The sequence below is a fragment of the Diuraphis noxia genome, unplaced genomic scaffold (genome assembly GCF_037042655.1).
Source record: "Diuraphis noxia isolate RWA-SAM2 unplaced genomic scaffold, SU_Dnox_SAM2 contig0005, whole genome shotgun sequence".
In the NCBI taxonomy this organism is placed as follows: Eukaryota; Metazoa; Arthropoda; class Insecta; order Hemiptera; family Aphididae; genus Diuraphis; species Diuraphis noxia.
Window position 1 is genome coordinate 32815320 of NW_028301715.1, and position 15633 is coordinate 32830952.

At 25.2% G+C, this 15633-nt stretch overlaps 2 protein-coding genes across 2 annotated transcripts; one reads left to right on the plus strand and one right to left on the minus strand.

Annotated features, from left to right (window-relative positions):
- Nucleotides 1–624: 624 nt before the first annotated feature.
- Nucleotides 625–8033, minus strand: LOC107168867 (ubiquitin-protein ligase E3B). The gene is made up of 19 exons (XM_089229876.1): nucleotides 7842–8033; nucleotides 7610–7768; nucleotides 7401–7532; nucleotides 6820–7150; nucleotides 6571–6759; nucleotides 6281–6475; nucleotides 4461–4747; nucleotides 4251–4396; nucleotides 4012–4183; nucleotides 3821–3939; nucleotides 3560–3738; nucleotides 3349–3497; nucleotides 3149–3285; nucleotides 2923–3086; nucleotides 2590–2852; nucleotides 1892–2021; nucleotides 1667–1831; nucleotides 1489–1600; nucleotides 625–1416 (listed from the first exon to the last, which is right to left on the minus strand). The coding sequence occupies exons 2-19, from the start codon at nucleotides 7765–7767 to the stop codon at nucleotides 1244–1246; spliced, it is 3201 nt and encodes a 1066-aa protein (XP_089086002.1). The 5' UTR covers nucleotide 7768; nucleotides 7842–8033; the 3' UTR covers nucleotides 625–1243.
- Nucleotides 8034–8209: 176 nt separating this feature from the next.
- On the plus strand, nucleotides 8210–15426 carry Arp1 (Actin-related protein 1). Its single transcript, XM_089229877.1, has 8 exons — nucleotides 8210–8394; nucleotides 10256–10320; nucleotides 10392–10718; nucleotides 10780–10923; nucleotides 10985–11150; nucleotides 12147–12320; nucleotides 12393–12455; nucleotides 14481–15426. The coding sequence occupies exons 1-8, from the start codon at nucleotides 8347–8349 to the stop codon at nucleotides 14622–14624; spliced, it is 1131 nt and encodes a 376-aa protein (XP_089086003.1). The 5' UTR covers nucleotides 8210–8346; the 3' UTR covers nucleotides 14625–15426.
- Nucleotides 15427–15633: the final 207 nt, after the last annotated feature.

Here is a 15633-nt window from a genome sequence, read left to right on the forward strand (position 1 = left end):
ATACATTTAATTTACATATTGTTAGTATCTACTGAAGTATTATTATAATTTATATAGTGATAAAACATACATATAAATAATGTTTCTATATAATTTTTTTTATTTCAACATGAGAAGTTAGATATTTTAATTGATGATTAACTAATTAATATGAAAAATTGCTCTATGTTTACAGAATAACATAATATGAGAAACTATAAATAAAAAATAAGAAATAATATCATATTAATAAAGTACATAAAGTACTTATATTATTATTATATCTATTGGCTAAAGACAATATTACATACTATAGTAAAAAAAAAAAAACAATAAAATATTTATAAAAACAGCTTACATGATAAATTTATGAAAAACAAAAACAAAAATTTGTATATATAATAATAATAATAATATTACATATTTGTTTAAATAAATAGTAGTATGCTTTAAAATAAAAGCAATGTTTAATGGTTTATTAAAAAAATAAAAACAAACATACATTAAATGTTCATTATTAATGAATAATGAATATTTTAAATCATTTTCAACAGTAAAAACATCATATGATCAGTCTCAAGTTTTAAGTACATAAAATATATTCAGATAAGACATATGGATGACTATTGAATATTAAAAATGAATATAAATCAAATAAATGTATGTAATAATAAAATATTGTCTTCAGAAAATAAAACAATTATCACAAAATATAATTTTATTTATGTAAGTTAGTGTTCGACAAAATATTAAAGGAAAAATGTACACTAAAAATTAAATAGTATGGAATAGAAACAATTGATAAATATTGAAAAATTTGATACTTCTAAAGCAATCTATTTTTTTTTTAAAAACCTGACATTCAAAACATCATACAAGTCATAATAATACACTTAGTTATCAAATGAAAATAATTTTAGTATAGTAATTTACATTTTAATATGATAGTATGTTAAATAGTTGAATGTATTTCTTCATATTATTATCTATATAAATCAACCTAATAATAATTGTTTTAAAAATTATTTCATTACTTGGAATGATATAACTCGGAAATCAATAATTTTCCAATATAAAATAATAATAATAATGATTAATTCAGTCCTAACAGAATTACAATTACAAATAATCATAAATATAGATTATTTGAATACATCACATAAGATAGCCATAATTCGTACATCCTAGTTTCATAACCATACACATCAGCAATTATAAACCTCAATTAATTTCACATGAAATTATTTTGTTGGCATAAGAAAATTCATGACAGTTCGAATCCAGTATTTGATGAAATTGCATACCTAAGTTTGTCTCTAAGAATACTTTTTTTTTGATAGTTTGGAAGCTTGAGCAGGTTGAAACATGTAGAAGCCGAAGGTAGTCTAAGATTTGGATCTTTTTTACGAATAGTGAAGAATCCTCGAATAACACTAACTATAAATAAGCAAAAAAATTGTAAACTAAGAATAAAACAAATTAATTTTAAGTAAATTTAATTGTGTTTACCAAGTGTGTCACCAAAGTCTTCATCATCTGCTACTTGGACACATCTTATGGAAAATGGTGGCTCCAGGTATGCAAAACCAAGTAAAGGTGGTTTTGAACAACTGGTCACAAACTGTAAATTGAATATTCAAGACATTTATTTCTTACTTAGTAATAGTATAAAAAAATTACTACATACTTTCAGGAAAAGTGATCTTTCTTTTTCTGTGAAATCTTTTTGAAGAACTTCCCACAACCATAGAATCACACGATGAGAGTCATGAAATCCTCCATAGTATTGTGTGGTTCTTCTAAGATCAAGCAAATCAATTGGAGCATTGTCTCCGGATATCAGTTTTTGAAGCTAATAATTAAAGTTAATAATTAAAAATTTAGAGAATCAGATAAAATGATAAATTATTACTTCTGGAGTAGAGAATAATGATAACCATTCAGGATTTATAACATATTTAAACCCTTTGATAAAAGCTGCTGTTTGTGCTTTGATCTGAGTATGCATAACATAATGTGCCATTAAATGCACATAATTAATCCTGAAATCAATAATTTAAAATAATTTAATAATTATTACATTATTTTTGAAAGATATTTTTATTTCACAGGTTAACTTAACTTTTCTGAAGAAAAGACATAAATACCGATCTATTTAATTCAACAATTGTTTTTCTAACTTATAAACGTTTGTATATTATTAATTGAGATATATGTTAGGTGATTTTTTGAACATTAAGAGGAAGCCATATCCTCATTTGTTGTTTAGTCTTACACCTTGTTAGCAGTTTTAAAATAAAATTCATTAAATATAATATTTTTATTTGTTAATGTGCAGGTAAAATATTTGATATATCTTTAACATTTTTTTACTGATCCCTTTCCCTCATATAAAAAATATGTATACGCAACTTCTAATTTACAATATTTACTAAACAAGTATGAATATGGATATGCAAGAATACATACATATTATGTTATGTTATTATTGATAATACTATTTTACCATCTTTATCATAACATAAGTGTATATATAAATCATAGACATATTATTATCATAATATGTCTATGATATAAATAAATAAAAATGATAAATAATAGTAATTTTACTTGTTTTGATTAGTAACTGATATGACTCTTCCACCAGGTATAAGATCGTGAGTAGTTAATTGACCAAGGTGATTATCAACTACAGAAAAAGTTAAATCTAATTCTGAAACATCACCCTCATAATGTTTGACGGATGTTAAATTTCTATATAAGTCATTGTCTAATGAAGGTAACTCATCCATTGAACTATAAAGTAACTCTTGAGTTTGTCCTAATAATTGACTTAAAAAGAATGATGCAAATGGAACTTCAACAACAATACCCTATGAAATATAATATACATTTATATTTTATTAAATTAAATAATTTAAATGAATTGTCTAAAATAATTACCTCATAAACAGCTTTACCCAAAATTCGGCCAACAAATTCAAATAAGTTCAGATGGTTTTCTTGAATATATGATGATGGTGACGGATATAATCTTTGTTCATCTGTAGTACGAAATAAATTTAACGATGGATCAAATACTCTCTTAATAGTTTCTTCAAGAAATTCTGTAAATATTAATTTATTGTTAATATTTAAAATATTGAATTTCAAGTTTTTTAAGACAGACCTTTAAATACACCATCTTGATCAATTCCTGCTTCATCTAATCCCTGTTCGTTTATGAATTTTACTCTAATAACACCTTTGAAACGTTTCAATGACAATTCAGAAATATGTGTATAACCATCTTCAATTATTCGATTCCTACATATTTTTTATAAAAATTTCAATAACTTCTTTAAAATTATTTCATAAAACTTATTTTACCTCCGTATAGTAATGATTGGTGGCATAAAATTGTCGTTATCATGTAATTCATGTACACCTAAAGCAAACTTTTCACGAGAAACATATTTTCTAAATAATCGGACACGTGTTTCATGAGAGACTATATGAGGGATTTCTTGAATTAAAATCTAAATACATTTAATATTATTAATAGTTATCTAAATAAATTAAAAATCTAACAATTCAATACCGAGTATATTTTACGGCCCTTTTTAAGTTCATTAAAAAATGAAGAAGTTTTAAGATCACCAATCAGCCAGTGCCCTACAGGTGCAAATGATCTACGACAATCTCTGCGATAAAGTACCATTAAAAGCGTGCGACAAGACCGAAAAAAGCTATATGATGAAGAAGCTGTATCTTGAATATCTAAGTTATCCAAAACAAAAAATATATTTTTATATAATTATAAATAATATAATTAAAAGTAAAAATAAAATCGATTTCTTACCAAATAAATTCTGAGATATTCCTTTATAGAGAAATATGTTCAAAAAACTAGACATTAAAATATAGTCACGCATCACAAATGGTTTTTGTTGTTCATACATTTCTATATCATCAAGAATACTGAAATAAATAATAAATATTAATATTTTAAATTTGATGAATAAATTATTTTTCTAACAAATTTTTACTTACGTTATGTAATGTGACATACTATCACAGAATAGTTGTAACATGCGCAATTCTCCTGAATTGCAATTTTTATCATATTCTAAAATATCCAACAGGTTCTTGAGACCACAATGAGAATCTAAAAACGCCAAAAACCTCCATAATAAATATAATGTGTCTTCATGATAACATAAACCTAAAAATATAAGAAGATATTTATTAATTTAAATTTCTAAATAAATATTGAACAATAATATGTTTACCAGTTATTATATCTAGTCTAAGCTGTGTGATTGTTTTGAGACATGTAAAATATAAGTTGCAAGCAGCAACTACCTTTGTACCATGAATTCCTGTAAGTTTATAACTTGGTTGACTGGTGCTTGATAGTCTCAAATCAAATGCCTTTCTATTATGAATAATAATTATTATTTGAGAATAGTTTAAAATAATTTTAATAGTAAAATAGTTACTTGATTATTGCTATTGGATTATTTGTTTTAGGAGGAGGTGAAGGTACTTGTTGATTTTCGGGTATTTGTGCTAGAGCATTAATCAGATGACACCGTAGTAACTTGGAACATAAAGTTCCACACCATAATGGAATCAATTGATTTTTTAAAGGAGGTATATTAGGAGAACATTGACAGTTAGAATTTGCTGTAAACCAACCAAGTTCAGGATGCCAAACGCTAGATACGTTTGAATGTTTTTTCACTACGTTAACTCTAATAGTGTCCAAAAATGTTGTTAAACCAACCTAGAAATAAAAAATTATCAATTATTCTCAATGTTTAATAGTTAAAATGGATATTAATTTGTACGGTGGATGTATGTACATAATTATTAATTATTTCAGCAAATCTAATGGTATATATTAGATTTTTATTTTGTTTTAAAATTATAAATTAAATAATTTACCTAAAGCCGCGTGCACACTTGAGCACGCACAGAACCAAGCATGTGTGCTCATGTTGCGCGTTCTACAAATTTGCATGATTTTGACGCACAGCAAACGTGAGCCGAGTCGGTTGACTCGGCATGAGCACATATGCTCGGTCTGTGCGTGCTCAGGTGTGGACACGGCTTTAAAATATTATACTATGTAAATTTAATTATTAAAAAAAAAGTTTTTTTTTTAAGAAATCTTTAATGGTTTTTTGCTTCATCGAATTTAGTTTCATTTTATTTTTATCATTTTTAAATTTGATGAATATACTTCAAATTACTGAGCGTTGAACAGATGATAATTCAAATTGTCACATGTTAGTGTTTAGTTTTTCCAAATTTTAATTTCGAATTACTGGGTGATTTTTAAGGGTTCGAGCATTTACTTCGAATTATTGAATCGACTATAAATAAAAAATACTTTTTCAAATTAAAATTAATGTTTAATTTATTTCACAGAAATTGTTGTTAATTGTATCTAAATGAAATTATTCATATAAATAAAATTACTAATTGATTATGTTATTTTATATGATAATAATTTATTCTTGTTTGTAATTTATTTTTACTATCACAATTATAACAGGCAAGTGAGGCAACAGCTGCTATAAGTTATAGTTGACACTTGACATGGAGTCTATTAAATAAAATTGTCTGATGATGTTTTGATTTTTTATATTTATAATTAAAATATGGTAAAAAAATTCAACATTCAAACATATACAATATCATTAACTTTAATTTTATAATAAGGCTAATTTGATATTAATGGAAAAAACGTAAGATTGGTTCTGTTGAATGCAAATGTTGTTATGTTAGATTAGAGAAAAAAAGTGAGCTCATATCCTCTTAACATTTAAATAATTTATCTAAAGACATTTGTTGATTAGCTTAAAATAAAGTTTTAAAATACAATTGTTACACTTACAACAAACTTATAACAGTTGAACTTTTTTCAATATTAAAATTTTATTATTTGTTTTATTTTAATTATTTTTATCTGCTTCTTAATGACATGACTTAAAAGTTAAATGTATTCTAATTTTTGATTTTCAAATGGTTACACATAATCATTCTTATTTGTAATAATTGATATTAAATAATTAATTTATTAATGAATTAAAATTTATAATTACAAAATTATTAAAATATTTAGAAATATGATGACTTATGTATTGATTTAATATTTAAAATATAATCTAGCTACTCAGTTATTTCAATGACTTTTTTTTTATCAGATGCTGGATATCATACTTGGTTGTGACTTAGTGTTCAAATTATTATATAAATTATATTAAATCGACATATGAACTGGTTTCATTTAATTATAAAGTTTGAAACTTACAATAAACACTGATGTAGAATTACTTTCAAATTGATCTGTTTCAGCGCTTAATTCAGCTAAATGCACAATGTTTGCAATCAATGATAAACACCAACTAGGATGTAAGCAATGAAATATTTCATCGCATTGTTTTTGATCATTTAATAATTGCATAACCTTCTCAAGTAAATTAACAGAATTAAATGTTTCAATCATCTAAAATATATTTTTAAATACAATTTTATGATCTTTTAAAACTATAGAATACCATTTATTTTAGTATTAAAATAACAATTATTCAAAATACTCACTTTAGGCGAGAGAGATATCAAATGCTCTACTAATAAAGGTATAGAATAAATCTTAATCACAAATAATTGGAAAATATTTGTTGAAAAATTGCTCAAAACTAAACATCTCCAGCAAATAGTCATTATAGCTGTCATAGCCACAGGTTTTAATAAGATTTTAATACCTGATAAACCAGTAATCAGTAATGCCTAAAAAAAATTAGTTTGGTAATAAATTCATAAATTAAAATATATTTAATTTTTGAATACCTGCATGGTATTAAACACATTTTTATTCAATAAGTGTGCAATCAAGTTTTCTGTTAAACGTTCTAATCCAGGTTTTAACCCTTGCAAAGAAGTATTTGAATTAATTGCACACCATCTTGATGTCGATGTAAAAGATACAATCATGTGAAGTAAAGTGTGTAAAAAAGAAGAATCATCTAATGATTTTGGCTGAAGTTTAGTAAGGTAAGTTAGGCAAATAGACAGAATTTCTTTAACATGACTTATCCAGTTAACTGCATGCTCACTAGACAAAGCTACTGATATATAGCTACGTTTGATTGCATCACATTCCAGACTAAGAATTATATATCTATAAATATAAAAAAAACTTATTAATTTACCTATAACTCCTTAATAATTACATACAATATTACAAGTAATTTGAAAGATATTAAAAATTTGTTAAGACGTAGGATTTATATTATAAATATAATTTATAGTGTGTATGCTGTAAAATTTAGAAAATAAATATGATAATGTGTATACACGAAATCAATAAAATTGAATGATTTATAACTCCATTAATTAATATAAGTTTTTAAGTTAAATATATATCGAACCTGCAGAGTTTTTCAAATCTATGTTTATCTCGCTTTTCATCCCAATAAATTAAAAATTTTTTCACAGATAAATAAACAGTAATAGCAGGTTTCAAATCATTGATGTTCTCAAATGTGTCATCAAATTGTTTCCTATAAATATTCCAAAAATCAAACAACTAATAAAAGTTTAATATCACATGTATAAATGAACAATAGCTAAAACTGACAGTATTAAGTTTTGAGTGCGTTTGCGAACAAGCCATCCTCTAACCAAAGATTGGATAAGGATAGCTGATTCCTCACGTTTACGATCATTTGCTCTTTCCACTCGTGCAGCTCTTGTTTGTTCAATAAACTGCGTTTTAGAATGCTCACCAAACATCATTCTGACGAAATAAAGGCACAAAATACATGATTTAGAATAATTATTTATGCAATTGACTTTGATAAATAACTTACTTAATTAGATATTTTTATGCTCATATTTTATTTCAAACCCTGTGATAAACAGTCAGAAATCAAAACAAACAAACCGCTTAAACTTTTATAACAAAAGTTGTCATAAGTACTAATCTTAATTAATTGTGCATATTGATTGAAAAAATTGGATTTGGAATATTGAAAATTGAAATTGTGATTTGTGAGTGACTTAGTGATAACACAGATCATGGACATCTTAAATATAAAAATAATTATTATCATTTTAATGATAAACAAAAACAAAAAATAACTATCTATAATCATTTTTTAAAGTAAAGTGTACCGGTTAAGTTGGTAACGGCATTTAGGTTATGTTAACGCTTATTATAATGTTATCAACTTTATATTTATAATAATATAATATCGAACGTTTTTAAAGAAAGTTCTACTTATTAGTTAGGTGTAATTTGTTACGATTTTATCCCAAAAAGAATTTAAAGTTTAAATTGTTAGTTAATTATTTTTTCACCAACGACGGCTCATCATGGAAACTTATGACGTTATTGTTAATCAGCCTGTTGTCATAGACAATGTAAGTCCTCGTCATCATTATATTATTATTTATGCAAAATATTTTATACAACTATGAAGCATGAATATTTTATTCATCATCTTTCGTCTACTTATTTTTCGAATAAGAGGAAATGTATAATACTCTTGTGGCTTCATTTGTGAAGTTCTTTAGAAAACTTCAGCTTCGATTATTTTGTATGACTTATTAGTGATTATTGAATATATAACCTAACCAGATATTATTTTAACTAGTATTTCTGTTGAAAATTATTTTATACTAAATTGGTATTTCTATATTTGTGTAAATCGTTTTGTAATTATGTGATATTATTTTAATACTCATAAATTAGTTTTAGGCTTGGTGACATTAACAGATATACAAGATACATCATCAATCATACTTATTTAATTGTATTTTATTCAATACCTAATTAATTTAAATTCTAATTTTTGAAATTATTAAAAATATTATGTAATGTCTGATCTGGGTAGTATTCATTATAGATGGATCATTTTTATAAATTATGAATATTGATGGATTAACATAACTGATTTGTATCTTTCAAATCCATTATCATGTACCTATTATCCATGGTACACAGAGTTAAATGACCCAAAAGCTATTCGTTTGAATATTGATTTTGATTTTATTCATATTTTCTGAAAAATTGTCCACTTAATAATTTATAGTAGAAAAGTGATATTGTCAGAAGTTTTGATCTTCACAGGACACTTTTTAAGTATTTTGTAAATATGTACAATCACAAAAACTTGAATATAGTATACAAATATTTAAAAATTTAAAAATAAAATTTGGAATAACTGCATTATTAATGATGAAAAGATAGGATGAACATAATTGGTAAATCGTCATATAATCACCTATATATTATAAAAATGTACTTAAAAATATTCAACATTAGCCTTGATTTTAACATCAATATGTATATGTATACTTTATTTCTAAAGAATTAAAAATATAATATTTAAATAATATATGATTTGTCAAATATTGACTCAGTATTTTCTGATGGCATACTTATCAAGATTAAATGAATTTAGTAAGCTTGCGAAATGTATAGAATAAACTAACCACTAACTAAGAATAAATATAGTAGGTATCAATTTATATTTATTATTAAATGCATTAATTATGCTTAAGAATTAAATACTATGTAGATCAAAAAAGATTTAATCATAGCCCATAGGTATCTAAATCTTAGAAAATGTATTTAAATAAACATAGTTTTTTTTTAAAGTTTATCTATCAATTAGGTATCTAACATATTTAAATTTATTATATTCATGAAATAATAAATTATTTTCTTATGAAATTTAATATTAAATAAAAAGCACATATTTAATTTTGTCTTATAAATGTTGTGCTTGTTTTATTTATACTAAGCAATAATAAATTAAGTTGGAATACTTAAACTGCATTATCAACTGCAGCAATTAATTTTCCATTAAAGTATTATTTTTGTTAGAACTTTCAAAATGTCAATCTTAGGAATATCAAACTGAAAATAAATACTTAAAGTTTTCTTATAGTGTATATTCATAGTAATGTTCCAAATGTATATTTTATTTTGATATTTAAATCTTATTTCAAAAGTTTTACTATGAAAAAAAAAATTAATGTTTAGTTATTTTCACTTTTCTGTAAAAAGTAAATGCTTAACATTTATATACCTATATCAAACTAATAATTAATTTTTATCATTTATATTTTTTATAATACAAAAATCTACTGTATTGATAAATTAAGCATTTAATTATCATACAGATTTTTAGATGCTGAATAATATTGTCAACCCATTTTAAGTTATTTAATTTATCTATTTTTTAATAATTTGTAATTATGAATTGTATTTTTGCAGGGATCAGGTGCCATTAAAGCTGGATTTGCTGGGGAACAAACACCAAAATGTTGTTTTCCAAATTAGTAAGTTGACAACATAAAATTATAATTTTACATATATTAGAGTGATATTTAAATAAACTATTGATTCATAGTATTGGACGACCAAAACATGTTAGAGTAATGGCTGGTGCTTTAGAAGGAGACACATTTATTGGACCGAAAGCTGAAGAACATCGAGGTTTGCTATACATAAAATATCCTATAGAACATGGTATTGTAACTGATTGGAATGACATGGAAAGAATATGGCAATATATTTATGGTAGTGATCAACTTCAAACATTTTCCGAAGAACATCCTGTACTGTTAACTGAAGCTCCTCTAAATCCACGACGAAATCGTGAAAAAGCTGCAGAAATATTTTTTGAAACTTTCAATGTTCCTGCATTTTATGTGTCTATTCAGGCAGTTCTTAGTTTGTATATATCAGAAAATGTTTACAAAATTACTTAATATTAATATTTTATTTTTTGTATATAGATACGCTACTGGTCGCACTACTGGAGTTGTTTTAGATTCTGGTGATGGAATCACTCACACTGTCCCGATTTATGAAGGTTTTGCTATGAAACACGGTATTATACGATTAGATTTAGCTGGCCGGGATATATCAAGATATCTCAAGTAATTATGCTTATAAAATAATATTTTTAGTGCAATTATTAGTTTTTAATTTTATGTTCAGGTTATTACTAAGAAAAGAAGGTTTAAATTTTTCTACATCAGCAGAATTTGAAGTAGTTAGAGCAATTAAAGAAAAGGCTTGTTATGTAGCTCTAAGTCCAGTTAAAGAAGAATCATCTGATAGTAATATTTATCAATATATGCTACCTGATGGAAACAAAGTTGATGTAAGTTTGTACTTAGATTAATTTTTTCATGTTATTTCTTGTTTTTTTTTTTTTTTTTTTGAAATACTGGTGGTAACTAATTTTTTGATATACTTCAAGTATAATAATATAATATACAATCATAGTATACAATAATTTTATATTATTATTATGTATCATGGTATATAACATTATATAAATGCCAGTGGCGTACCCAGGGGGGTGGACCCCGGATCCGGACCCCCCCCCCCCTTGGCTTATGTCATAGTTTTATTTTTATTTTTAAAAGTTTCCATGAAATGTTCATCAAAACTTATTGATTAGATTGATTATTACTTATTAGTTATTAGATTAGATTTGGACATAAGGTATTTTGTTGATAACACGTCGAATCCAATGCATTAGATAATATCTAGAACAATAATATTATCAATGATTGTCAATAACATACTCTATTCAACTACAGCTTAAGATATAGAATATATACATTATACATATGTTGTATGTCTATAAGCTTATGAGTTATGACTATACCATAATTTAATTGGCATAATAATAATAATTAATTGACATACATTGTAAATATAAATTTAAAAATGTAAATAATATAATTGTGTGTTTTTTTTATTGGTCTTAAACCCGGCAAATTGTGTTTATTAAGAAATGAGATGTATGTATATACTCAGGAAAAGGACATAAAAACAGTAGTCGAATACATTTTTTGGACCCCCCCCCCCCCTTGAATAAATCCTGGTTGCGCCTCTGATAAATGCCTTTGGTCTTAAATTAAAATTAGTAGATGTTAAATTTTATAACTTAAAGCCATAGTTGTATAACATTTAGATTTAATTTAATACAATTTGACAAAAGTACATTTTAAAAACTAAAATTTATATAAAATAAAAAGTTAAGATAATTTTAATATAATATGTTAATTAATATTGGTTAACCAACAAACATGTAAACAATGTTATTATGTTATATTTAACTTAATTTAATTATTATTTGTCTTTTAAGATTGGACCGGCTCGTTTCCGTGCTCCAGAAGTGTTATTTCATCCAGATTTAATTGGTGAAGAATGTGAAGGATTACATGAAGCATTGGTATATTCAATACAAAAATCTGATTTAGATGTACGAAAAAAATTATATCAAAGTATTGTCTTAGCTGGAGGATCAACTCTTTTATCTGTAAGTCAAAAAAAAAAAAGAAAAAAATGTAAATCAAATATTTTTTTGTTTATGAATTATATTATTTTTCAGGGATTTGGTGATAGGTTATTATCAGAAATTAAGAAACTAGCACCTAAAAATATGAAATTAAAGGTAAATATTCAAAACGCTTAAGAATTTTAAATAATTATTTTGTATAATTATTTAATTTTAATTGCATTTGTTGAGTACATTGATAGTTAATTAATTATTTATTTACACAACAGTGACGCTGTAACAATATTTATGAATAGTATATTATGGTTGTTAGTTGTAGGTTTTATTAAGGCACTGTCATCTAATTTGTGGTCAATGATGCAAGACCATAGAGAGGAAATACAAATAAAATAAACATATTATTATTCTGTTTGTTATATGTGTATTGTTTAATTTGCATAACTTTTATTTGTTTGATTGGATTGTTGAATTTGAGATTAGTTGTGAATGTTTACAAAATATAAAATAGTTGATTTTACAATATTTCAATTAAAATTTAAAAAAAAAAGCGGGTAAGTTGATGTCATTCTGCTGTACATTAGGGAGTGGGGTGGACCTCTGACTAGGGTAGGTTAAATTTGAATGCAATGATAGGTATCATTGTATACGAAATACGATTCTGAACGGAGATAATTTGTCAGTCTAGGATATATTAAATTTAAATATTGTCATATATTCTATTTTGAAACAAATATTTTATTTTTCAATTAGAACACATTTTGCATAAGGCATGGTTAATAAATTTTTCCAAAAACATTGCATGTAGTTATCATAATTCATAACACCTTATATTATCATATATATACATATACCTGGTTTGAGGATAAATTGTTATCGTTAAGAGATTTCATAAAAATTTAAAACTCAAACGCTCAAAACATTTTTCCTATAATGACGCTTCAAATTTTCTCTATAGCTATTTGAAAATTTCAGTTGTCTATAAATATCTCAAAAAAAGTCAAAATATTTTGTTAATTGATTTGTAGAAATTTATTTTTGTTTTGTATTATCCTCATTGATTCAATTTCCTCGTGAATACTATTCATTAATTTAATAGATAATATATGTTTTTCATTATATTTTCATAGCTCATATATTTTAAGACTGGCTTAAAATATATAAAAGTTTCCTTATTTAATATAACAATTAATTAATCCTTATTATAATCATTGTTAATTTACATAAACATTTGATCTTCAGACTAGTGTTCGTATTTCCCATCATATTTTGGTTGTTATTCTTAAATCTACAAATTTTAATATTTACAATATTAATTTAATCAAGCCCTATTTTTATGTGCATCACGACACATAATGTGCACCACGAATGTACAAGTGTGCACTACAGCCTACAAAACAAAAATTACATAATATGCAGAAAATATTAGTATTTCTTGAATTTTGTTGTTTTATTTGATTGTAATGTTAAATTATTATACTTATAACTTATATATATATGTATATATAAAATACATAGATTTTTCTAAGATAATAGTGCATAACATTTTTGTTTAAAGCAGTAAAATTAATTGTGCAGTCCGAAATTTTACAAAAAATAGGACCGGAATTTAATAAAAGTATCAATCAACTATTAATACTTTTATTGTTTGACATCTTATGGAATAATGATCGCTATAAAGGAGTAAAGTGGTCACAGGTTAATGACGAAAAAAATCACGTTTATAATTGACGATTAAAAAAATTAGTATACCTACACACGTAAAAATATAATATTTAACTCGTAATAATTTATCAAACGTGAGCCTATAGTATGATTATTGTATATAGTTCAAGGCCCAATTCATTTCATGCGTATCACGTGAGTGTTATCGAGAGTCTGTCATCAGTCACAGGTGATAGGTACTGTTTAAGTGTGCGAGCTATGTTCTATCGAACCTAAAATGACGGTTGTTGTTCATAATTTTATTTTTGTTTCTATTTTATCGCGTTTATTATCGCATATAAAAGTATTGAATTAAAATGTACTCTATTCACCTTTAACTGCCTTTTAAAATGCTCATGTTTACAGAAAAAATCACTCCCTTATAAGCGGTGTTCTCTGTAAATTTTAAGCTCTTATGGAAATATATTGCTCGCACATATCGATAACAAAATTATGTTTTAAAAAATTTTTTTTTTAAAGATTTTGGCGCCACAAGAACGTCTGTATACGACATGGATCGGAGGTTCCATTCTTGCATCGTTGGGCACATTCCGCCGAATGTGGGTGTCGAAACGAGAATTTTTCGAAGAAGGCTCGAGGGTGATACACAGAAAAACGATGTAACGCTGCCTCCGACCCGCTCACTGCTGCCTGCCACGTTTCCGACTTTTTCGGTCAAACGTCACGTCAAGGTATACGGTCATAATTGCCTTACGCGGATCAATCATCAATCAAATCATCAATCTTTTTAAATGACGTCTCGTGTAACAGAAAAGTACTCTATTCCACGTGGACGGTGGTCTAATATGATTTTAGCCCGATCCCTTTTGTCACCCCTATCCACTCGACGGCCAACCACAACAAACATGCTTTTGTAAAAATACCCATATTTTCGTCATCAGTCCATTTGTTTACTTTTTAAGTTTTATTATTATTATTACTACTTGTTCAGCTTATCGATGTGTATTTAATAACGATTATGTATAATATTTATTGTAGGATTAATCTCTTTTTTATAATATTTTAAATACTTCACATCTGTAAAAATAAGTATGATACAGGTACGACTAATTTTTAATTTACCTCTAAATATTTTATTGTTCTGCAAAATTAAATTTTAATATATCTACGACGTCACCGCAGTCTTAACAGTTGACCGGCATCGGTTTATTACGTCTGTAAATATAGTATAATATAATATATTAACTAAATTAAATTAATTTATTTTTACTATTGAAATAAAAAACAATGTTTATTAAAAACGACCGTTACTTTAATAATATGTTTATGTGTAAATACCAACTTTCGCTACATGATATGTATTACAATACAATTATGTTATATTGTCGAACCTAGCTATCGCAGTTTAATTGATGAAATTGTTATAAATTTGTCAAAAATAAAAAGAGTTACTTAACAAAATTAATTCTACTAACAATTTATTTTTCCATTTTAACTCAATTCTTAAGTACTATGAAATATTATAATCCGATGAGCAATGATTGTAGTAAAAAACACGTGTATGTATTTTTATTTTGATTCTTAGTAATGTGCCTACCTCTGTATTAATTTTGGAATGGGTGTTATTCGTTTCTGAGCAGAAAAATGATTAGATTTTCTGAAATTGATACCT

Excerpts from the sequence above, each read along its gene's own strand:
- LOC107168867 (XM_089229876.1), bottom strand. The coding sequence starts at position 7,767 with ATGATGTTTGGTGAGCATTCTAAAACGCAGTTTATTGAACAAACAAGA. Across the intron at positions 7,151-7,400 it reads AGATTTGAAAAACTCTGCAG|ATATATAATTCTTAGTCTGG; the intron begins GTTCGATATATA and ends TTATATTTATAG. Across the intron at positions 2,853-2,922 it reads TGGGTAAAGCTGTTTATGAG|GGTATTGTTGTTGAAGTTCC; the intron begins GTAATTATTTTA and ends TATATTTCATAG.
- Arp1 (XM_089229877.1), top strand. The coding sequence starts at position 8,347 with ATGGAAACTTATGACGTTATTGTTAATCAGCCTGTTGTCATAGACAAT. Across the intron at positions 10,719-10,779 it reads ATTCAGGCAGTTCTTAGTTT|ATACGCTACTGGTCGCACTA; the intron begins GTATATATCAGA and ends TTTTGTATATAG. Across the intron at positions 12,456-14,480 it reads CTAAAAATATGAAATTAAAG|ATTTTGGCGCCACAAGAACG; the intron begins GTAAATATTCAA and ends TTTTTTTTAAAG.